Source organism: Trichogramma pretiosum, unplaced genomic scaffold, assembly GCF_000599845.2.
Source record: "Trichogramma pretiosum strain Unisexual culture from Peru unplaced genomic scaffold, Tpre_2.0 scaffold16, whole genome shotgun sequence".
Taxonomy (NCBI): Eukaryota; Metazoa; Arthropoda; class Insecta; order Hymenoptera; family Trichogrammatidae; genus Trichogramma; species Trichogramma pretiosum.
This window is the reverse complement of record NW_019641647.1, coordinates 1969225-1994507: the sequence shown is the minus strand read 5'-3', so window position 1 is coordinate 1994507 and position 25283 is coordinate 1969225. Positions and strand designations below refer to the sequence as shown.

The window sequence follows — 25283 nt, the reverse complement described above, 5'->3', positions numbered from 1 at the left end:
GCGAGGCACTACCATACAGCGTCGCCGCCGTCACTGCTGCTGTACGCGCTTCTCGCGAGCGTAGGAGCAAAAAAGAGCGTCAGGAGTGCGACACGAAACGCATAGTAGTTGCGCACATAGCGCACATAGGTAGGCAGACAGTCGCTGGCACAGGATATATATACATGCTATATACGTAGGATATGTACGTGCGTGATCCAATTAGGGCCCGTAGCTTCCAGCTGCGCTTCGCCGCCGCTTTCTGCCTCGCTACTGCCATTTGTTATAAACGCCAGCGACTGCCTGCCTGGCCGCAGAAAGTGGCAATCACGGAGCTGGCGGCACAGCGGCAAAATTATAACTTTATCTTCTTCCACTTCTTCCTCGCCCTGTCCGACTGTCTGACTGTTCTCTCTCTCTCTCTTCTGTACAGGCTGCCGATTGCCGAAGCCGAGCTCGTTCGGGCGGTCATGAAGAGGCCGGGAGGCGATCGACCGAGGCGACGATTTCCATCCTCGATGCCACCTCGGAACGGCCGACCAGAGGCCGGAATTCCAGCGGCCACGACGACGGGCGCCCATCGGGACGCGGGCGCGAGCTTCGACGAGCTCGTGCGCTACGTGCGCGACCGAATGCGCACCACGGAGACGCGGGCCGCTTGGAGCGTCGAGCAAGTTCTCCGGGCCGGCATCGCCTTTCGCAAGATCGAGCGCTTGGCCAACGGCAGGTACAGGCTGGCCCAGGCCAATCCACCTGGCCTGGCTTGCGTCATCCGAGAGATGCGTACCAGCGACGACTCTTGCTGCTCCAGCGACTAGCTCAAAAGTACTCGCCGATCTACCACTTGACCGAAGCACGCTTCTCTTTTTTTCTCTCTTCCTTCCTTCTCTCTTTCTTTATCTCCGACTTTTGCTCCTTGCTTTTTTTTTTCTCTTCTTCTCGGCCTTCTTTACGAAGAAATCTGCGCAGCGACTGCTGCTGCTGCTGCTGCTGCTGCTGCTGCGCTGGCTGGCTATTTGTTGGCCGCTTGCACGCCGATCCCCGGAGGCCTCAATTAACGCGAACCGAAAACATAAACCGGAGGTGGGGCTTTTTGATGTTTCACTCTTGTTGGACCATCTGCACGGCTCCGAGCTCGCAGCTCGCAACAGGCCAAAAGGATTCCTTAGAGGAGTCGTCCAGTCGAAATAGCCCCTACCCATACGTATACTTAGGAATTATACATATATGAGCGGTCAGCGGGCGCGCGTGGACTGGCCTAAACTAGCCTCGTTCGACTCGCTCGCGCGCACACCTTATCCCGCCTGTCTATCTGTCCGTTCTTTCAAATATATACATATGAACCACTTATAGTCGAGAGATTTGTGCGACTCTTGTATACACGGCGTGTTATGCAATTTGTGCCTCGATACACACGTGCTTGTGGCTTTCGTGTCGGTTTCGTGTATATGCTCTATGCTGTGCTAAATAAAATTGATTGGTCTGTGCGCGGTGGCTGTGCCGCTGCTGCTCCTTCTATCATGCTACTTTTCGTCTACTCATTTCCTACCTATTATGTTTTCTTTGCCTCCCTTTGCAACTTTTTTTTCGGCTCCTTATTTACTTTATCCTTCGTCTCTCTCTCTCTTTCTCTATCTCATTTTCGGGGGATAAAAGCTTGAATGTCGCGTCTCACTCATCCAATTTATCACGTCTGGCCATTTCGAATGAAGAGATAGCGCACGAGGTATAGTGGTGTCGCGAATTTGGCGTCCCTCCTTCGTTGTTATGTGTTATTTTTAAAAGCGAAATTTCTCTCCGAAGCATATGCACACACGACTCTGCTTCTCTCTCTCTCTCTCTCTCTCTCTCTCTCTGTCTCTCTGCCCTATCTCAAAACTTACTTTATTAGTTCTATGTACATAGAGCCTCGGAGCACAACTTGAATTTGCACTCAAGGGGGGAACAGAGAGGAGTTGAGCAGTAGCAACAGCAGCAGTGGCGGTAACGGCGGGCGACCCACTTTTCTCGCTTTACGACTGTATACGTCTATCAACGCGAGCGAGCTCACAGAGAGAGAGAGAGAGAGAGAGCCATATCACGCGCAGTCGGGACTGCACTATAGGCTAGGCATCGCACAGACGAACACAAGCCTGTATAGGTTGAAGCAGCGAGGCACTGAGCAGTAGCATGCCTAAATGGTTCACTCATCTGTGATGTTTACGAAAACTACTCGAAACTTGCTGCACTATACACTCGTCAAGGAAACAATGTCTAATGATTTGCTCGCTGCCACTCTCAACAGCAACACACATACACTGATCACTGTATAGAGAGGCAGACATTCTCAATGTTCGAGAGCCCCGCTGCTGTATCGCGTACTGGTAACTGGCTGACTCTTCGCGCGCAATTATGATTATTAGCGCAAGGAAGAACAAAAACTTTGCTGTTCGTAAACAAAGCAGCGAACGATACTCTGAGCGCGCGGCAGAACTCGATTTCGGGGCTCGCTGCGAAAAAGAATCGAGGCAATTGTCGGGCCGAAAGAACACATCGCGACTTGGCGCAGCAGCGCGTAGCCAAGGGGAAGACGCGTGCAGGCGTATCAAAGTCATTAGGGAATACAATCTAATATAAAGCGCAAAAGTATTATACGTGGGCTGCGGCGAGCGGCGTACGCGTAGTGCAGGCCAGCAGCTCGTGATATAGGACTTTTCTTCTTCCTTTGTTCGCTCGCTGTTTCTGCTGCCGGTGCCGCTGTACATATACACACGCACGCATTTATATAAGAAAGCCAAAGAGGAGATGGGATTTTGGGTTGGGTCTCCATATCCGAAAGAGGGGTTAGTATAATGCGTGCGCCGCTGCCATATATACCCACCCTTTATCATTTCTCGTCTACAAGGCTTGGCGCTGCGTCGGCGTCGGCGAATTCATTAGGAGCCGCTGCTGCTACTGCGTAATTTATGCGCTTCTCTCATTATTCTTATTCGGAAACCCTATATAGAAGCAGCAGCGGCTCGACTCGTCGGCTTCCACGTGACGCAGGGGCAGAGAGGTACAAGGACCCCGCGACGCTCATATCGCCTGTAAGCCCCCACACTACACGTAAGATTTGCCGAAAATTTGCAGTTATTAATAATTTGCCGAAATCCTCTCGCCTTGAATAGCGCCAAATGAAAACTCGCACGTGTGGGTGGGTGTTGCAATATTACTCCAACAGTCCCGGCTCCGAGTTCTCGTACTGTGCTCGATGATTTAATGCTCCATTTATATATAAAGGAGTTTACATACTACATACAGCAACTAAATGTGGCAACAGCAGCTCCCTTCTTATTTTTCTTACCTTTTTGATTTATGCAGCATCGATGATTAAGTCGTTGATTCGCCTAAACCGAAATCTTACATGCATCCGCGAACGCGCCCAATGTGGAAATTACGTTGACGCTTTGAGAAATAAAGAGGAATAACGAAAAAGAAAGAGAAAGAGAGAGAAGAAGAGAGAAAGAGTAAAAAAACAGAAACAAACCTACAACTTTTAGGATGCCGAGTCAACTACGATCGAACCAAACCGTGCGCACAAACTGCCGCAAAATAATTGGCACGCGCTCAAACAGCGACAGCACTTGGCTCTCTGCTTCTGTAAGAAAAGTTAGGCAAATATCGCCGGCTAGATACATATAGTCGTATGCTATTGGTTCATTTCACAAACATATAGAATCAATTTTTTTCATTCATTGTTCTAGTGCATTAAATTTTAATGATTGTTGCAAAGAAAGTTGCAGTTAACCCATCAAGTCCGGGACAGACACATTTTTGATACTTTTTTGAACCGTTGTACTTTTGCTAAAAATGGTGTCTGAAGAACTAGCGAGTAAGATTATTCTACGCAAAATTCAACGAACTTTCCGAATCCGGTGTCAGATTTTCGATATCATAAACTGGTCAAAAGTTATGGATGGTTTTATTAAAAAAACGTGAATTTATCAAAGAATTCATTCGTCAGTAAATTTTTTTCCTCAAATCCATCGTTTTTAATTAAAAATTCCAAAAATTTTCTTATATATTTTTATGTTCTAGTCGCCATTTTTTGTACTTAAAATCATATTTCACTAATAGGAACCATCATAACTTTAAAATAAGGACCCATGGATGCTTTATTTGTACCAAAGACGTCAGGATTTATAAGATTTTCATGTGAAAATTCGAAAAGAAGAAAAATTTTCTTTTCGAAATCACGTTTTTTTTTTATAAAACCATCTATAACTTTTGACCTGTTTATGATATCAAAAAACTGACACCGGATTCGGAAAGTTCATTAAATTTTGCGTAGAATAAGCTTACTCGCCAGTTCTCCAGACACCATTTTCCGCAAAAGTACAACGGTTCAAAAAAGTATCAAAAATGTGTCTGTCCCGGACTTGATGGGTTAAAATCATTAATTATCGTTTTCCAAGTAAAGTCAGCTGTCACTAGTGTGAAAATACTATTTTATCATAAAATAATCAATATTTTTAACCCAAATAAATTTGTTGTAATTGGTTTCCTCCTAAACAGTTCCTTCAAATTCACATTCAAATTCAATACATTATAAATTAATAGAATTGTAAAAGTAATAGGAGTAGTAAAGCGCCGTTTCCTTTCCATCTTCACTTTGCTTGTTTTATCACCTGATAAAAATGCTATAATACGAAAAATGAGGCACAGCAACCATAACACGATTGTAGATATTAACTTTCTCAGCCAAATCTTATAATGATTTGTGCGTTAATATGTATTTTTTATTGTGTCATTCGAAAGCGTTGAAGTGTAAGTGTGCAGTTTTTGGCTACTTTCAATAAATAATGTTTAAAAGTACATGCACTTCCACATGTTGTTTTAAAAATTGATATTTCAATGATTCACCTCTCGAAATTGAGTGTAGTTTTAAAGTCTGAAATTTGGTAGGGGCATTAACGTTCTTTCAAAATTGCAAGACCGTGTATGAAAATGCATACAGTACTAATCAAGACCGAAAATTGTAGTTGTTTTCTAGTCGTACCATTTACGATCGAAACTTTAATGACAAAACGTTATAAATGTTCTACAAAATGTTATTAAAAAAATGTTGGATATAAATAGTCTATCATATCAGACAATGTTGAAAAAAAGTTGTATAAAAAACTTCTATAAAAAACTTCATCATGTTAGTAAATTTTACAAAACTATATCGCTCACTAATTTCTTGACTCATGGATTATTTTTAGTTTCAAATATGTAATATCTGTATTTTAAAGTGATACTATTACCTCATACTTTTGTTATTCTTATCCGATTGAGGAACATTAGGAGCAATTTATATTTTTTTACGGGCTCTTTATTTATTGCACTGTTAGCAACAAAATTGACTCGTAAAATTAGTTTGTCCGGGGTTTTTTATATTGTTTTGTTATTTTGAAAATCCTTCGGTTGAATATTTTTTTGTCCACATAGAGTTTGAGGGTGGTTTGAGGGTAGTGGCGCGCTTTGCTCGGCAGATATATAATATGGTGTTTTCGTTACTTGCACACGCAAGGCTCTCCTTGGCGTCTCGATGAGAGAGCAGAGAGGAATAGTAGTTGTATAGGTGGCGTGCGCAGTTTACCCGTGCATATATACAACACGCGTACGTGCAACAGATGTGTGCTTCAAATCTTGGCGCATGCACGCGTCACGCCAACGGCAACTTTACAATACGCGCACGCATGTATAATTCGTAAAGATGTACGATACACGCGTTTACATACTACATAGTGACTGTACGCGGCCGTATCGGTTGATTTTTCAAACGAACTTTCGTACTCCCGCCGGCTGACAATATAATTGCTCTTCATTATCCTCGTTGCTCCTCGTAATTATCGTCATCGTGTAAGAGATATAGGTCTTGCTTCTCGTCGTCAGCACGTCGTCGACACGAAATTGCCCTCGATGTGCGACCATCGACAGTTTGCGAGTACTCGTACATGAATAATATAACACAACGTAAAAGTAACATTTATATTTGTACGAGGGAAGAGCTTGAAAAGAAGCAGCAACAAAGGTAGCGCTGCAGCTTTTTCGAGAGATTTTTCGAAAATGTCTTTATAACTTCAACGCTCAATTACAGTCGCGCTCGCGTGGCAAAGTGAAGATCCTGCGCCGCCGCGCGAGGAGTAAATGCGCTCGTGTACGAGTGTCTGCAGCCTAACTGTAAACGGAAATTGAGTAAAATGATTTAATTGCGCGTCGAAAAGTAAAGGTATATAATACGCGTACATACATTACGTGTATGCACGTGCTTTTTTGTCCGGCGACGCGTCTTTTCTTTGTGCGACTGCACAAGAGGAGCAGCACGTCGTAATTCACTCCTCGCGCCAACGAGCAAAGCGAGAGAGAGCTCAGCAAATTCGATATTCGAACTTATTTGAATTTTGCGCAGTCGATGGTGCGGTAGCAGCCAGCCGCATCGTCTTGGTTCCACGGCTGATCTCGAGAAAGATTAATACGCGCGTACGGAGCACGCCGAGGGCGGACACGCTCTTGTATATTACGCGTCGTGCCTCGGCCTTGTCCAATAAACAGTTGATAAGTTAAAATTCAGCAATAATACGCGCTTGGCTCGCACTGCCATGCGAGAAAGACAGAGGGAAAGAGGCGGATATGTATAATGCACGCCTGCATGTATGTGTATATCGCTGCTCGTGGTGCGCAGGTAACGAAACTCCCGTTTGATTAAGCAAAAGCAATTACTGTTCGCCAAACAACGAGGAGAGAGAAAGAGAAAGAGAGGACGCGAGCGCACACAGTCCCAGTACTCGTGCGAGTATTATATTCATTACACACACACTCACATACGCTCTCATATACATACACACAAGAGCAGCCTGTGCGGGTGAAGCTCGCGCGCGTTTCCAGTAGTTTTGCAAACCCAAAACTTGTTTACTGACTCAGACAAACACATGTAACGCATGGTATACATCGACGACTGTATATGTGATGTGCTTAAGCCTGTGTACGTAGACTCGTTACTACCTACGCCCGCGTATACATGTGGATATAGGATACTCACGAATTCATATACACTAACGGCACGTCTTAATTAAAAAATTTCATTCCCCTTTAATAATAGAGGCGTTACCGCGCGCACTCTGAACATACGTACGGACACACATGGATCCATGACCGTGGCCGCCTTTTTTTCTTTTTTTTTTTGTTTAATTTCAGCCAATTTTTCTGCTCTTTGGTCTTCTGCAGCTGAACTTTTTAATGAATTACATTAATTTATCTTTAAACGTATCGCCAGATGCGAGATTCAACGTGTGCCCTATGCGAATAGGCAAGATTTGACCGATCTCTTTGCCTCGTTGTGATTTTCACGCGCGGATGAAAAAAAGAGCACATAGCGTAACTAAACAGAAGACCGCACATACATTGGGCGGGCTTTTTTGAGCAAATTTCGGCCTCTTTAAAATTCTCATGTCTCATTTTAGTGCTGCGCATCATACACGTAAGCTCGCATCTAGGCTCGCAAAAGAAAAATATGGTATGCGTGTACCCTCGCTGGCTCTTTGCAGAATCACGTGTACTGCGGACCCGTCAAGAGCACGAACATACGCAAGCACACACATACACGCATACGTCTAAAAATTGTATTAAGTCATCAGGGTAATGCCCGTAAAAAGCAGCTTGCAAAATGGAATGTACTGGCTGTGCGCGCGTACGCGTAGCTCTCGGGGGTACTGCAGGCGGCGCGCCGAGTAGACTACGGCGGCGCAGGCCACAGTCACGATTGCAGTAGCAGCAAACGTAGCCGACGCGCCGGCTGAAAAAGTGAAAATGCGCCGTGACAGCGGCAGGTGGTGCGCAAAAATGTGAAATCTCATGCGTGAGTGTGCGTCTGTAGCTTTTGTCCCGGCTATACTGCAGCTATACATACACTCGGCATTTTTCTACCTTCCAGTACGAGCAGAGCAGAGCTCGATGCAATTTATTAACAGCAACCGAAACAATAACAGAAAAAAATAAAATGAAATAAAATAAACGAAGAGAGGAAAAAAGAGGCAGAGCTCGCAGCGTGTGCACACGAGCGCGCGAATGCAGTCGCTCGCTTTTCGATTCGGTGTATCCCATGCGGTGCATAGTCGTGGAGATCCTGCGCAGCGACTCGCTATCTCGACGCGGAAGAAGCTGCAGCCGTGAAGATAATTTTGGTCTCGCGCGACATTGGACAGGCTATAAATGCGATATCATTAGCGCTTTACGTAATCCGCGACTCGTTCACGCAGTTGGGATTGCTCCGGGTTGGCCGCTGCACGTCAGCAAAACAAAAGCCCAAGAATGAGTCGGCTGTATCGATTTCACCAAGGCCCTGCAGGCCAATCTGCTCTGCTCTGCTATGCTACGAGCGTGCGGATATAATTGTCGACGGATTTATGCTTCGGCGCGTAACTTATAATTGGCTACTTTGGCTACTTTGGACTCGGATGCACGTGTATTAATATTCCTTAGCTTCGAGCTCTCACTCACTGCTCGACGAGTAAAATCGCTCGATGCTGCTGCTGCTGCATATCTCTACGTACACATATACTTTATTAGCTGGAGTGTCATCCGTATATGATGTACGATGTACGCCTCGAGGCTGCAACTTTTTCGCAAAACTTGCCGCTGCTCGTGCAGCTCGGTTGTGTGGTACACGAGCGAGCTTAGTCGCTCGCGCTAGCCGAGAATTATTTCGTACCTCTATAGTCGTCCTCCCGAATCGAGAATCTTGACTCTTCCACTGCAGACGTCTTCGTAATTTTCGACACGATCGTTACTCGCATTCGAGCGGAATTCGTTAGCTCGGCCGAACCGTTTCTACAATGACTAAACTCGGCTCTGCCGCAGTTTTTCGTAATTGAGCGATGCTCGAGTTTGATGACGATGACTTTAATGATTGCACCGATGGATGCACACACACCTATCGCCGAGTCACGTGTGCACTGGCTCGCTTTTAATTATACCCGTGAAAAATGCAGGCCCGCAGCTCATTCTCTCTTCTCGCTTCTCTCTGCGAGGCGAAAATTATACCGGCCGCACGCAGCACGCGATTTTGTACTTTTTCAAGATTTGCAAAAGCAGATAAGAGCGCGACGGACGGAAAAAATTTTATAATCGCGTCGATTGAAACTTTTCTTGCCACTCGCATGCCAGACTTGCTAATATTTAAATACGTATATTATACTAGTGCTTGCTCGAGAGCTTACACGGGTAATTTTGAGAAAGAGAGAGAGAGAGAGAGAGAATGAGGTAGAGTTCGTGACGCACACACAGCTTTTGGTCAATTAAAAAGTCGTACTTTATCTTTGCATACGGTGTAGACTGAAAAAATGTTGTGCTCAAATACTGTACGCAAAGTTTGGATCATAGATCGAGATGTTTGCGCGAGATAATAGCACGCTATCGCTCCTGTTTATAAGCAAAATTGTGAGGGTTCAATTGAGCGAAATAATATTTCGAGAATACACAAGTTATGAAGTCGACTTATCGTTTGGATAAATTACACAAGAAAGAAGGACTTTTTAAAATTTTTTTTTTTGCCTCGGACTATTACTAGCCGGGTATTGCAGCTCCGCATGCGTTGGTCGTTTGTGCCGCATTGTGAAAGGAAATTCCGTGGAGCGTGAAAATGTATACAGCAAGTGTTGCGTAAATTCGCCGCACGAGACACAGCACGCGTTGCGTCGCCAAGAGAGAAAGAGCGAGGGCGCGACAAAAAAAATATTCGATTAATTATCGAGCAATCATCCGTGGGTAACTAAAGTGGATTTTTCTTTTTTAATCGAAATGGATGCGCGTGGCCGCAAGCGAGGCAATCGATGAAAATCCAATTAGCGCACGAGGGTGCGCAGCCTCGCGAATAAAGGCTGCTACTATAACTGCTCCGCTACAAGCTCGAATTCTAATTTCGTTCATCAAGTCGACGACGAGGCGTCATGACAAAAGAGTTAATAATGGCTTTTTATTAGAAAGGCGCGTATCGGTCTCCAGCATCCTCGATTCTTGCGGAGAACGAATGATCAGGCACGTGTGGAATAAAATTAATATTCCGCAGCGGAGATTCGCATTATCTATATAGGCAAGGCCACGCGCTACTGCATGGCATACATGTCGCGCGGGTGGCGCATTCAAGCTGACGCGGCGCTTCTTAATGGCTCGAACATACGTCTAATGATCGTCGAGCTGCCTCTCGCAAAGCTCACTCGCTCGGCTCGCCTCGAATCATCCGGCGCATCCGTCCTCTAATCGTATAAGCATTACACGCGTTAGTTAGTCACCGGGGCCGCAGTCGAGTCGTGGTTGTCGCGTGCGCCAACGGCTTATTCGAAGCGTCACGTACGTCCCGCTGCGAACTACGGCTACGAGAAAAACTCAGCTGAAACGAAAACGAAGAAAAAAAATATACAAGAAGAAGCAATAAGTGCTCGGCGCGCGACGACGAGCTTTGCTTGTCTTGAGAAAATCACGTCGAACTACGGCAGAAACGCTGAAAGAATAAAAGGTTTTCTCGCGCTTCGGTTTACTCGCGTCGGGACAGAAGTGAGAAACAAACACAGCTGCACGAGCCATTATACGCTTCGCAGGGCTTGACCCGAGCGTGTTCTATTATAGGTACACGGAAATATATACGTATACGTACAGCATTAGAGTGCGGATAGATAGCGGCCGCTATGTGGTAAGGGCTGCCGCGAGGACAATGCGCCGTACCTGCTGCCGTTCCTTCTCTCGCTTATCTAGGAGCATTAGTCGCTGCAAGTCCACCGCCACCAGTGCTCGTAACAAATGAGCCATGTAGAGCACCTTCAACCAGTTTCGCTCGCTGCTACTGCTTCCTTATATTCTTTTTCGCAGCTCTGTGCGCTGTTATGTAGCTGTGTCTCTCGAACGTCCTCGTCCTCTCCGTTTACGAAGCGTGTGACCGCCTAATCAGTACGTAATATTTCGAGCTTAAAATTCCCGCTACGCAACAGCAGAATAGGACGGACACACGTACGCTCTTCCAACGGTATTATACTGCAGCAGCAGCAGCAGCAACCTATAGTGCGACTCGCGATTTATGCTGCGTATTGTTAATAAAGGAAGAAGCTATCTTAGATATTTTCCAGCACTATCAAAGGAATAGTTTGCATTTTTTTTCTTCTAAAACGCTGCATCCTTTGGCTGAGGCTGCTCTCATTGTATGCTGATTGTATTATGTGCGTCCCACTGTCAGTTTGTATTTATTGAAATTAGCCTCTATCTAGCAGCTAAATCCCGAGGCCTAATGTACACTTGTTATAATATACAATGCTCGTGCGTATTGTTTTAACGCCAATCGTGTAATTTAGACTGAATAAAATCTAGAGAAAATTTCTGATACAATTCCTACAACTATGATAATTCCAATTTTTTGAAATTATTAATACTCAACTTATAACTGATTCTGTTTATACTTAAACCTTTTTTTGTAGTAATTTTTATTTTGTATCTTTGAATGACAACATTTTTTTTTGTATATTCAGCTAACGCTTCCACTAGTAAAAGTATCGAGTATCTGCTACTCCGTGTCGTGGGGCTACTTGATGGTCTAAACGCAGGCTGCTACGTCCTTTACTCAACCGAGTAACATTTACTAGCTCCAAGCTAAGTTAGAAATCTATTTTACACGAGCGCGTAAATTAAGCGGTCAAATTAAACACACATATCTCACCCTCTGTATGTAAAGCATCACTTTGCTTGCTTAATATATGTTTTCGTGTTGATAAAGTAAACTCACGTAGCAGGAGATTAGGTTTGCAGTAGAACAAGAATAGCTAGCGTGCAGCATTTCCTGTTTGATGTTTAAAGATGTGCAGTTCTCATCTGCGATTACATATTGAGCCTGACCTCGCTGAGGCATCAGGTCTTTGGAAATGATTGTAAACTTAAAAAGTTGAGTTGGCTCTTAGTTTATGTGTTATAGCTTTGCTTGGAGTGACATCGATGGCGTTTGCAGAAAATTCAAACAATTTTTCTGTAAATAAATCATTTAAAAAATGAACATGGATTTCTGCGATTTTATTTCTCATTCGCAGAGCGGTTCCAAAAGATCCACATTAAAATAATTAGAATTCGTATGATTATCAGCATGAAAGATACTCCTATATATAGGCTTTTTTTAGTAGCACGAGGTAGAGTTTGTCGAGGCGATGCTGGCATTTTTTTGCTCGGTAAGCGTGGATGAAGCGCGAGCATTTTTGGCTCTATCGCCGTCGTACGACGTCTACTGCGGGCTCGAGCGAGCGCATTTCTGCGAAGAAATCATAAAAACGAGTGGATATGAGCGACACGCTCGGTACGATAGCATCGAGAGTTTCAGATTTTAACGCGCTCGCCGCTACAGACGTGTACGAGACGAGTTGCTATCTTCAGAAAACAAGTGTAATTCACGCCGGGGAAAAATAAAGCAGGCACGCGCTTAACGATCGAGTTGCGCGCGAGCTTTTTGTCGTTGCGGATCTTTTGGTTTTTATCAGTGAGCTGTGATCTCGCGCGTTTCGTGCACGAGTCTCGCGGGACGAAATAGTTTCGAGTTCGATGTCGAGCAGTTACTAGCCCTGTCAAGTGGAGCTCCATAAGGCGAATAGTCATGCTACGCGAACTGCAGCCCAGCTGAGCAAATATAATTGTCGAGTATATAGCTCGAAATACGTCGCTCTCGGACTGTTTCAATATGACAAGTCGCTACGGACTTGCGGTACGATGTAACATGCAGGAGGTGAGCGAATTTCGACTAGGTGTACTCTGCGCGGTACACAACTATTATACGCATTGACTAGTTTGAAGTGCTGCTTTGCGAGGGCACACTGCAAGTCGCGTTGAGCGGTACCAAGACTCGATGCATCCTGGCTGAAAATGATGAAATATTTTCGCGTCGTTGGATCGTTGCAGCGTTGCGAGCCGATCGTTGCAAGGTCGATGTTATCAACGTCGCTCGATAATCATCGTACAGTCGATGCGCATCTCATCCTCTGTAACGTATATAAGAGCTATGGCCGTGCCACATGCAGTCATCGTTGTGTGTGCTCTTCTCTCGCTTACCCATCTTTCGCTCTGACTATTACACAGCGTAGAGATCATCTTGGCGAGCTAGGTCGTTACGTAGCACGTACATACTCTTCGCCTGCGTAAGTCTATATATAAGTGAGAGAGACGGATGCTGCCCCGGGCGTCCACACCGAGCGCTCGAAAATCTTGGTACTCGTCCGCGTGTACCTGCCATTGTCCATCGTTCGCTGACAATAGAAGTATATACGCGCGTGTATTTACTCTTGCAAATTGCCATGATCCTTCATATATATATGCTGCTCCGATTCGAGACTGTCTCGGATAGAATAATAAGCAACGAACGAGGCCGAAAATTACTCGGTCCAATCGCGCCGTTGCGATCGCGCACGCAGCTGAGGTAGCGGGGATGCGGATAATATTCATCTACGCGCGGACTCGACCGATACTCGTCCACGGCCAAAGAGAAAATTCCTTGGAGCCACGAGCGCGTGGAATAGCTTCGCCTTTACAGCAAAGTATATGCTATATACGGCAGCGGGTATGATGCTGGTTAATTCGAGTATATATACATAGGCCTGCTGTTTTCTGCTGCTGCTCTGAGCCTCGGCATCTTTATGTGATAGGGCCGCGCGATATCGCAAACTCGAATCTCTTTCTTTCTCTCTCTGACAAATACCTGGCCTGCACATATACCGCGCTCTGCTACGCTATACTCGCTATTGCTCCAGCCAGAAGAAGAAGAAGAAGAAGATGCTTATCTCTTTCTGCTCTGTGCGAGCTCGTCCATAGCACACACACACACGCGCGCGCGCGTGCGCGCACAGAGGAGGAGCAGCTCGTTTCCTCGATGTCAACCTTTATAACAGCCGTGTCTTTTATTCTCTCCCTCTCTCTCGGTCTTTCGAAAAATATATACAAAAAAAAGAAGAAAATAAAAAAAAGTCAGCAGCTCGTCTCTGACTTCTTTTTGTGCGGGGCCAACAGTATTTATATACACACTCGGTCGCGCGTGCACGTGCGGTCCCGCAGCATCCTCTCCGCTTGTCTCTCGCGCTACATAGCCAAGATTCTATGCGTGTTGCGGTGGCTGCAGCAGTCGTTAACCAAAGGGAGGATTTTTCGGCCGACTGTATAGAGGCGTCCGCGCGCGATGAAAAGGGAAGTGGTTTTTTCGGCGGGCGCGCACTGGCTTTAGGGCAGCGCACACGTACGCGACTTACCACTAGCTGCTACTCGCTTATTTATGAAAGAAACTCGAGCCGCTCCGAGCCAAGTGTATTTACGAGCGCGCGTGACTGCCGCTCCGAAAGGATCTTTGACGAGCGCGCGGGACACGCGGAAAATTCGACCCCCAACTCCATCCGGCGATGCATCGATGTACCATAAATCGACTCGAAATACCATTAATACGAATTGATGCACGCCGCAAGACATACCCAATACCTATATTACAAAATCATTTACACCTCTTCGATCGCAAAGCCAATAGCCACGATACATTGTACTGTACTCGGCTTGCGGCGCGATGATTTTTCGGGGTGGAGACGAGACGATTTTCTTCTTCTTTTTTCTGTTCGTCGACGCACAAATTCGATCGAATAAGCAACTACGGGCTATGTGGAGTTTGCCGAAGGTGCGGCCTGTCGACGAAGGCGGAATAAGAATTATAGCCCCAAGCTGCTAAGCAAAGCAGATCCTAACTATTGCTTTAATAGTTAAAGCGCTCAGCTTGTATGTACACGTACATGATACATATTTATGTGTATAATAATAAACAGTACGACAGTATAGGCACTTTTTCCTCTCGCCTTATTCTATTTTGCTGCTGCTCCTGCGGCTGTGCGAATGCCTGTATTCCTGTGGGATTTCGCACACAAGAGGAATAAATAGCTGTGGCGATGGTGGTGGCTGCTGCTCTTGAGCCTGTATACGCAAGAAAGTAGATTAGGATACTGCTATAGCTGCAAAGCCAACGAGAATTAAATAATAGCGTCGAGCCGTACAACAGACGATGGCTTATGTATAAATTGGCGGCATCGGCACACGCGTCCCGCTTGCAGATGCAGCAGCTATGTACCCACACACACACACACACACAAATACTTTACGTAATATATAGTGCACAAGGAACTCTCGGTTCTATATAAAAGTAGAAAAGGAATTCCAGTCAGTGGTACTTGCTCTGGTGGCCGTCGCAATGCATTCTCTTATCTGCGAGCACATTTGTATACTCACACGGAGGTCGTACATGCATGGGAATAAAATAAGCGCAAAGAGAATCGTCCGGAGCTGCGTAGCGCACCACCAGCTCGAATCTCCTCGCGAAATCCACTTGGTCCTCGCGCTCACGTTCGCATCGTCCGTTTTTCTGACATATATATGTATAGGTAGAAGCGTGATCGCGAGCCAAAATGCTTCGTTGGCGGCGTAGAGCGCCGAAAAAGTCTCATCTCGTTCGGCCTATAAATATGCCGATATATAAGTACGTGTTTGCATAGGTGCGGGTCGCATAATGGCTGGCCGCGCTCGAGCTATCGCAATATCCCAAGCCGTCGAGCTGCAGTCGCAGTCCATTTCCAGGGACTAGAGGCACTACTGCACATACGTACTGCAGCCTGCGAATAGAAACGTTTCGCAGCGTAGGTATGGCTGGCTGCACCGAATTGCCTCGTCGACGAGAGGAATGAAATTTAGCTCGCTAGCTCGGCGACTCTTTTTCCCGTCGACTCGCTCGCTCGACTCGCGCGTAAACGTCCAATAGTGCTTCCCGTGCTACCCTACGTACGTGTACGCGTCGCTCTAGCAGTGCATATTATATTTACACGTGTATACTCGTACACATACGCGGGCGAACGATGCACTCGATAAAATTTAACAGGCCTCCGCGCTAGAAGCAGCTAGCAGTAGCGGTGCGACGTGCAAATTGACGCTGCGCAGCATGTGCGTGAGTGTGCCGAGCAACTTTATAGTTTCTTCATCGGGCTGCAGGAGCCATCAAAAGGAGCTGCCTTCGACTTTATACGACTTTCTCGTACAGCGTAGCGATCGCGAGGAAGAATCTCGCAACTTGCCCAACTCTATTTTCGGTTTGCGAGGGCTGTACTCGCGTACACAGCAAGTATATAGACTTGATTTTTAAGAATGCGTAGATAATACAGTTGTTGCTGGAATAGCGCTTATACATCGCACGCAACGCCGGGAAGAAAAGTACGAAACGAACCAAGCGTGTAATGAATAAACAACAAGAAGTGCGCGCAAAAAATCTCGCACATACGCGGATAGGCGCGGAACCGAAAGAAGAGAAGACAAAAAAGAGAGATGGAGATATAGAGTCGCTTGTTTATATATAAAACGGTGCATACAACACACGTAAGGGAAGGAGCGCGAAGAAAAAAAGACGGCACTCGACGAGTGGCTCTCTCCCTCTCTCGGCTGTTGCGCGCGCAGATGCTATCTCACAGGATAGCTAATTAAGAATACGCGTCAGCAGACGCACAACAAGTCTATATTATAATGGCTGGGCGATGCGTATGCCTGCACGATCTTAATCATCGGCCTTAGCTAATAAACACGTCGTAAAAAAGATAGCTTCCCGTCAGCTCTCACTGCCTCCGATATTCACGCATCGTATATATGTGTACGTTGGCGCACTCGCGAGCAGGTGGATCGAAAAAGTCATTCTTCTTTTTGCTCCTTTTCTTGCTGTGCATCATACACAGCAGCAGCAGCAGCAACGGCAGAAGAAGAAGCTCAAAGATGTACGATGCAAAGTGGATTACGCGTACGTCTTATGTATATATGTAGGTGCAAAATACGCGCGCCTTATCGTTTATACGAACTGCCAAGTACTGGGCCAAGTTCGGACCTGCTGCTGGTGCAGCGCTAGCTATATGCGTCCGGGGATCGCGCTTATCTCGTTCGCCGTGGCAGGATTACACGCTCGGCTAGATTTATCGGTTTTCGATTTTTCCTGCTGCCCAAGACTGCAACTTGCTCCTGCACTTATAAACTGCATCGGCTCATTTGTGTGTACCAGTACCTGCATGCAGCTTTATACCTGTACGAATGCTGCTGTGTAAGTGTAAACAGCTACTGCGCACTTGAGCGTGCGAGAGAAAAAACCTCGGCCGCTGTTTACTTGCGACGAGTTTCGTAACAAAAACGCCCAAACGAAACAAAAGTTTATGCACGCTGCGCCGAATGAAAAGAAAGAGAGAGAGAGAAAATAAAGTGCACAGTCGGACAGCTCACTCGCGTATGCGGTGTAACGCAATTTGATTGATTGGTTAGCGTTTTACTGCGTGGGCGACGCTCGCGTGTCACGCGCTATCGATTCTCACGCACACACGCGCACAGCAGCTAGAATGTTCATCTGCAATGAAAAGAAATCAGTTATGTTAGTTTACGTTCTGCTTTTCCTCTCTTTCCCCGGCAACGACAAAATAACAGAGCAAAAGAAAGGTGTTATATTATGATGTACACATAAATGCATTCGTCCATTTGGCTGTCGGTACGCCGAGTTCGCTGGTACACACGGCTCGGGAATGCGGCTATGCGAACGAGAAAAGCGGCATATATTCATGAAGATCCGCACATCGCCGCGCATGCATTATAAATCTTGTGAATATTTAGGGCATCCCGCCGCCGACTGCGCCAGACGAGCGAGCTAAAGCCTTTCGCTGCTTTAGGGCAGAGATTCGCTTCGGAGTTTATTTGAATCTTAATCGTCGCGAACGCGAGGAATGAAATGAAAATAGATGACGCTTTACGAGGCTTATGTGCGTGCGGCTGCTCGTGGCCCGGCTCGTCGGTATATAACGCAGGCTTCGACCAGATGCGAGCGAGCTTTATATCGCGCATAGCCGCCACTTTTAATTCTCTGCGTTCGCTCGCTCGCATGGATTTCATGCGCTTTCCTCCAACAGGTACAGATATAGCTAGACTGCGCGTGCAGTCGCACTTGTACAGCTATTCGAAACTGCGCAGGAAACGCTGTAACTCAAACGCGCCTGCCATCCTTAGCAATTCGCTATTATAATATACATACATGTAAACGCGCGTGCTCGGCTATACAGCTACACATATTCGCGGTGATTTACGCAAGTCGCGTAAGGCCGAGGCTCTTGAATATTCATAGAAAAGTAAGCGATCGTAATAACTGTGCGCGCTGAAAACGCTGCAAAAAAGGCCGATCGCGAGCTTTTTTTTCGAAAACCTGGTTACGAGCGAGGTAGAGTGGCAGAGAGTCCTGGGCAGCTAGCAGCCAGGGCCACCGATCGACGAACGACTTCCGCGACTACGCGCCAGTTGCTATACACACGGAGCAGTGGCCTCGACGTGCGGAGACGACGAATCGTTTATGGCTGCGCTCGGTGTCGGAGCTCGCCTCGACTCCGCGATAGATACATTGTCGCGACGTAAATCATAAAATTACACTTAATAACAGTGATCGAGTGCATACGCGAGCCATCTCTCGAGAGGAGCAGCGCCAGTAACAGCAGCAGCAGCAGCAGCTCGACTAAATTGGCCGATCGCGTCGCCTCGCGAGAGCACCCATTATAATATAGGCGTTTAGCTACCGATACGTGCCTTAAGTACCAGGTAATATTGCAGGCGTCAGCCGCATCGAGCAAGATGGACGGGATGCCGCTGCACACGTCGACGCGTATAGCTGAGCCCGCTAACCGCTTAGTTATGTCTATACCTCTTCCCCATGCGTATATGGATGCAATATCTTTTGATCCGCGAAAAAAAGCCCAACAGCTGGCACATGTGCCGTACGAGCTAGGACGATTGGCGATATAACCTTAACCCCGACCTTTCGTTCGCCTCTCTTAATCTCTCTTTCTCTCGACTGCTTCGCGCGCCACAACGGAGTGCAATAATAGCCTCGGTTCGCGCGCCGCAGCGGAGCGCAATATACAGGCAATGAGGCGAGTTGCGAGTTGCGAGGCAGCTTATATTATATATGCGTTTGCGCGCGCGGCGCATTGCAGTCGTATGTATAATGCAGCCGCGCCGCGCAAACCATCAACATGTAAATGTACAAATATCTCATTTAAAATGTACACGCGAACGGTACATTAGCCGCAGGAGCTCGGCAGCTCCCATCGCCGCCGCATAACGCCCATTTGCGCGCGAGTCTCATTTTAGCGGCATTATGTGCCCGAGCCCTGCAGATCGAGCCGTATGCGTGCGTATGGACGCGCTGCGCACCTGTGCACATATCGCCTAGTTGCAAGTCCTAGGACGTGAGCCCGAGCAGCCTTTCTCGACAATAATATCGCTGCGGTCGCGTTTACGTGCAACCGATATGCGCGCCGCGCGACGTGTCTCCTAAGCCTACAACGCACATGCAATGGTGCTCCTTGGACTTGGGTCTAGCTGTTTCATGCGCTGCTATACGGTGACGCGTTTGCGACGCGCTCAAGAGCCTATATTATCGTTGCGTATAAATAGGCGAGCGCGTAAAGCAAAGCTCGAGCGACTGGAGCGAGGGCAGCCGAGCAACGAGACAAGCGGCACATTAACGACTCGTCACGACGCCTCCGATTTATGTGCCATTAATTAGTCGTAGCCAACAAAGCAACAAAGCTAGAAATGCATTTTTCCATGCTCCGAACAAAAAGAGCATCGAAGAAACTTGTAAAATTATAGAAGACCAAGAAGCTGCGCCAGTTCTGCGCCTCATAGGAATCGACCATTGCTATACGTATAGTATAAAAGCGAGTCGAGATAGAGTAAGAGAGAGAAAGCTGGACTTTTTTAATTGGACTTGATTTACGAGGCCTCCTGCGCTGCCCCCGTCTGCAGTCATCGTGGCAAATGCTCCTGCACCGTAGAGAGCGAGAGAGAGAGAGAGAGAAAGAGAGCTTGCCAAAGTGAAAAGTCGTACGTCTATATTACGGAGCGAACTGCTCGACCAAAGCTGCGCTTGCCTATCTAGCGGCGAATAACATTTCGACCTTTTACGATACGATATAAATTCTTGGCGGAATTTACGCTCGTCTCGAATGCATATAGAGCTCGAGCGCGAGAGAAAGAGAGAATAAGACATAACTAAAGAGGCTCCCATCTCAAACTCTTGCAAGTATTATATACCAACTTTTGAGTATAAAGTGTAAAATTAAACATCGCAGGCGAGCTGCTGCTTCTTGTATTTTTGATGCCTCGCGGCAGTTTGCATATGTACATATACAATCATTTGCTTTGGTAATATCATAATGTGCGTAAAGACGCCGTGCAGACGCTTACACGCAGAAACTTTGCGCTATTGGCGCCTATATATTGTGTACGTTCAAGGCGCGCGGAATTCTCACCGAATGACTGTATTTAAGTTGAAACTTTGCGCATCGAATGTGTACATGTATACATATGTAGGCAAACGACTGCGTTGCGTGCTTAAACAAAACTGTATATAGGATGGCTCATACAAACTGAACAGCAGCAGCAGCAGCAGCCCAATGCATTTAACTCATAACGGATGTTTATTCTTAATTGGTAATTGACGGCTTTTAAAGGCGAGCTGCCGCTTGGAATTTCGGTTGCTCCTGTATAGCACGTAACATGGCATTTCGCGGCTCGCACTCGTATAAATTGGCTCGATATGCCTGCGGAGCACTGCGCGGAGAGCTGCAAAGAAAAGCAGCAGGAGTAGGAGGTGGAGGCGTTGTTAGCGCGCGAGATATAGCTCGATCAGCGGATTCGTACGTATATAGTTGCAGCGAGGAAAATCCCCGCGTGTGGCTTTTAAACTCCGACAAATCCGATTATACGTTACTAGGCTTATGGCATCTGCAGCTAGGCGCGCGCGACAATAGTCCAACTGCTACTTTTTTTTCATCCCTCCATTTTTTTTTTGTTACTACTCGCTGCCTTTAGCTGAAAACTGACGAAACGAGCTCGAACGAGATCGGGAGCCGTGTGTGAGTGCGAGCGAACAAGTTACGCGTGCGTTAGCTACGGCGCGGAATACGTCGATCGGATAAGCGCGTGGCGGTAGCGGCCTCGACGCGCTCGTTATCTCGACGCATGCCTCGTATGCGAAGAAACGCGATCGCGAGCGCATGCTAAATTAGCTAAAACTCGTCCGGTTCTCGCCTCTCCTCCTCCTTCTCCTCTTCCTTCACCAGTCCCGAACTTTCTCACGTTTTTGCGGATGTTATATTATAATGGCTTATAGAAATTCTTATAGTCCGCAGAATCGGAATCAGCGAGAGTAGCAGCAGCAGCAGCCACAGAACAGAAGCGGCGCATCGGAATAAAATCAGCGATAATCGATTCGAGCTGTGCGCGAGCCGAGGCACAAATAAAACTGAGAAGGGGCCTTATTCAGAAAAACAGATGGCGTTACAGATATCAAGGTAGCAGTATGGGCTCTCTAAGGCTCGCACGAGTTCTCTCCTTAGTTTCCAGCTACGTTTGATTTTTATCCTGCGGATCGCACAACCTGCAAAAGCAGCAGCAGCAGCAGCAGCAGCAGCAGCAGTCGAGCTTTTGCGCACATTTATACAGACACACGTGTGTATTGTGCACTGGTTAGATTCTCTCTTTCTCTCTGCCCGCAGCAGCAGCAGCAGCAACTCTCATCAATTTATAAGCGATGCGTGCTGCGAAACAAAAGCGAAATTCTTGGTTTTCTAGAAGGATATCAGTACGCGCGTGGCGTGCCAAATGACGGATTTACGGATATATTGCCGCAGAGTAGCAGCAGCGGACAGGAGCAAAGGACTAAAGGAGCGGCGGCGAGGCTGTATATACAGGCGGCCTGGCGCACACAGTAGTGGCGATAATCGATTTCACGCAGACCAGCTCGCGCGAAGAAGCTGCAAGAAACCCCTTTTCTCCTCTGTCTTTCTTCTTGACTTGAAAAACAAAAGTAAGCAAAAAAAAGTATTAGAGTATAAAGTATATCCACACGTACAGCACATGCGCTGCCAGTTTGGCTATTGGATACGTGCATGTGTGTGGGTATTATATATAAAAGGATTGCGCGTGCGTCTCTCTGGAGAATTTATTGTTTTGCTACGTATGGTCGTTTCTGCAGTTCGCTCTTCTCGTTCTCAGCTCTCTCTCTCTCTCTCTCTCTCGAGGGCCTTGGCTTTCGCGCGCGGCTCGTTGAGAGAACAGCCGCGAGTACGTCGCATTATGTGCTGCAAGCAAGCCATAGGTGTATGTGTGTGTGTGTGCTCGCATATCCCAAGAAGAGAAGAGAAGAGAAAGAAGAGGCTGCTTTGCATAAGGGCCTCAGAGCTATATACGCGAGTGAGAACGCCAAGATCTCGGCTCGGCTTTTTCTCTCTCTCTCTCTCTGCGCGCCGAGTCATTATGCCCGATATAGCTTTTCAGCGCACATATCGCGTATACGCTTCGCCCTTCTATTTTACGCATACGTACCATTCTGGAAATTCGCATCCAATGCACATCTTATTATGCCAGTCGAGCTCGCGCACACATGCATATATCGTAGCTATACAAGTGCGTGTGCGCGGCCGCGCGAAAGACTCTGGCCGCGCGCATATACCTACGAGAATACGATGCTATCCTCGCTTTATATGGATAATTTCCGGACGTTGCCTTTTTTTGCCCAACCGTCTGTGTGCGTGCCGTCCTTTTCTCCCTCTCTTTCTTTTATTTTGCTCGATCCGCAAAGTGTCCCTTTTTTCTTTCCTCTGCCACGCGAGAAAGTGAGCCTGATCGTCCTGACAATGGCTTCGCTCGCGCACATTATCCTGCAAGTAGGAGGAGACGTTGTAAACGCCAAATGCTCGCTCGCCTACACGATCGGCAGAAAAGGAGAGAAATAAGTAAAAGAAGCGCGCCTCGAGATGGCCATAAATGTGCTTATAAGGAGCTGCGGACGCGGCTGTATAAATGCTATACGCGCAATAGATGCTGCGTTAACGCACGGCCAATCGCAGCGACTATTAGCTCGTTGTGGTCGCTGCGTGTGAATTATGTGTCTCGTTTTCGCTCCTTTTCGAGGTTTTCCCTCATTTGTACTAGATCATTGTCCAATTTCCAATGCATACACGCGTTGACGCAGATTTGCGGTGTCCGTTTACGATTGCCACAGCTCGTATAACTGTGCCTCTTAGGCATTCAAGAACATGGACACAATGCGACTCGAGGAATCAGGAAGGAAGCGCCATTCGATACATGTACCTTTACTTAAAGACGTGAGCCGGTAGAGCCATGCGACACATAATTCATTTTTATTGGCGTACTCTTCGATCCGAAGAATTGCCGGGCCGAATTAAATTTTACAGGCGCGATGGCCAATGAGCAAGCTTACAACCTGTGTTACAGCACGCGCTTGGCTAATTCGATCGACGTCATTTTTGTCATCGTTCCAGTCACCGATACTTTACGATGTGTTAATGATATTATAATGGAATCTCGGCCAGTCCATAGGTATACCAAGCTATACGCGCAATCGATCCAACGGATGAGAAATAATTTACGAACTCGTATTTTATTCGAAATTTATAGAGAAATAGCTAATAATGATATACAGGTTACATACATTACCCGCATTTCATTATACGCGTGATTTGCCAAAACAGACGATACATACTTATATGTATTATATTCCATTGCTAGATTATTCTCGTCTGCGATATTCGTGCGCGTCTATCTGTGATCTGTGCGCTCGCAGCCACTCGATCAAGCTAATTGATTTTAATCAGCTCTTTAATTCATTTAACAATTATAGAGCCCTCTCTCTGGCTGGCTCGATTCGATATTCCGCCTAATCAAATGTCCCCTATCAATTATACGCCGATATAATGTATGCAGCGGCGCGCGAATCACTCGAGCGGAAATAACGGAGAAAAGTCCTTTTTTCGAGGCTCAAATATCCTATTCTCCGACGAGACGACGAGCCTTTTAACTCGCGCTCGAGTTCTCTTTTTACTGCCAGGCGCGCCATGACGCTATGTGTGCATGAAAAGCGACGCGTCGACTTGAGCGCCCTGCCTGTGCACCTAGGTGTGTGCAAAAAAATGCGTGAAAAGATTCTCGGCCGCGGGGTTGCCTGCGCATATACGCGGAAACAGCGAAACATAATAAACCGCAATAAAATTTTACGATAACCGCGAACAAAAGTGGCGGGTAATGGAGTAGCGCGCGCACGCTGCAGCGTAATACACACGCGCGCGAGCCAAGTATGGCTGTATATAATCCGGAGCAGCTCCAAGGAGCTGTATAATATAACAACTCGATATTTTGTATAAAGAAGTACGAAGAAGGAAGAAGAAGAAGACACCTTGCAATATCCCTGGCGACGGGGTCCGACTTTCAATTTCCGTCGCCGTTCGCACACCTCGTGCCACCGCGGCTATATACTTCTTCCATGTATATATACGCCGCTGCTGCCACATTGGATCCCTTGCAAGAACGTCGAGCTATATATACGCCATGTATATAATAATAACTTCATATAGCACTCGGAAACGCGTTGCTGCGTGCGCCGCGTCGAGAAGGGGAAATTTCACTCTCGCTCGAGCGATCGCCTTTCGCGCGATTTTCCCTCTTTCGCTCGTACATCCCCGTCCTCCTGACTCGCTCGTCGTTGTCATCCTCCTTGCCAAAAAGAAGACATCTTTCGCGTATACTCGCACAAGCGAAGAATTGTCTGCGCCGCCAACACCATACCGCGAGCTGAGATGTCGTCCCATTATGTATCAGCTTCGAGGTAGAGGTTGTCGCGGCCTGACAGTATTATACACACACACACACACACACACACAAGTGGCAAGTCTTGCGATGCGCCCATTGAAATAATCCCCGATTTGGAGGGAACTCGACAAGCGAGCGAAAAGCTCGCGCCAAGGGAAAAGATTAAATTATCGAATGCGTAAGCAGTCGAGGAGCTGCGCAAGTTCTCTCGAGCTTTTGCTGCGCTGTTTCTGAAAGGTAAATAATGACCAAGCTCTTTGTCACGCCTCGCAGCCAAGCAAGCCTTCGAAAATTAATTATTATTAGCTGCATTATATACATATATACGCGTGTATACACGCATTTCTCAGCTACATTATACGTTGTGTACCGGCAACGGACTAATTGAGCCAGCTCGTAGATTTCGTCATGTTGTAACGAGTCATTTAAAATATTTCAGCACTGGCACAAGACGACGAGGTGGACGCCATCGCGTCTCTATGTAAATTCAAGAACCTACGAGTCGTAATTGCAATTATGAGCGGCGTGCTCGAGATTAAGTAGCGGATGAGAAATGCGTTACGGATGCAATTTTGAGTAATTTG

At 46.7% G+C, this 25283-nt stretch overlaps 1 protein-coding gene across 1 annotated transcript; it reads left to right on the top strand.

Annotated features, from left to right (window-relative positions):
- Positions 1 to 449: 449 nt before the first annotated feature.
- Positions 450 to 797, top strand: LOC106658360. Its single transcript, XM_014380274.1, has one exon. The coding sequence runs from the start codon at positions 450 to 452 to the stop codon at positions 795 to 797; it is 348 nt and encodes a 115-aa protein (XP_014235760.1).
- The last annotated feature ends 24486 nt before the right edge of the window (positions 798 to 25283 follow it).

Excerpts from the sequence above, each read along its gene's own strand:
- LOC106658360 (XM_014380274.1), top strand. The coding sequence starts at position 450 with ATGAAGAGGCCGGGAGGCGATCGACCGAGGCGACGATTTCCATCCTCG.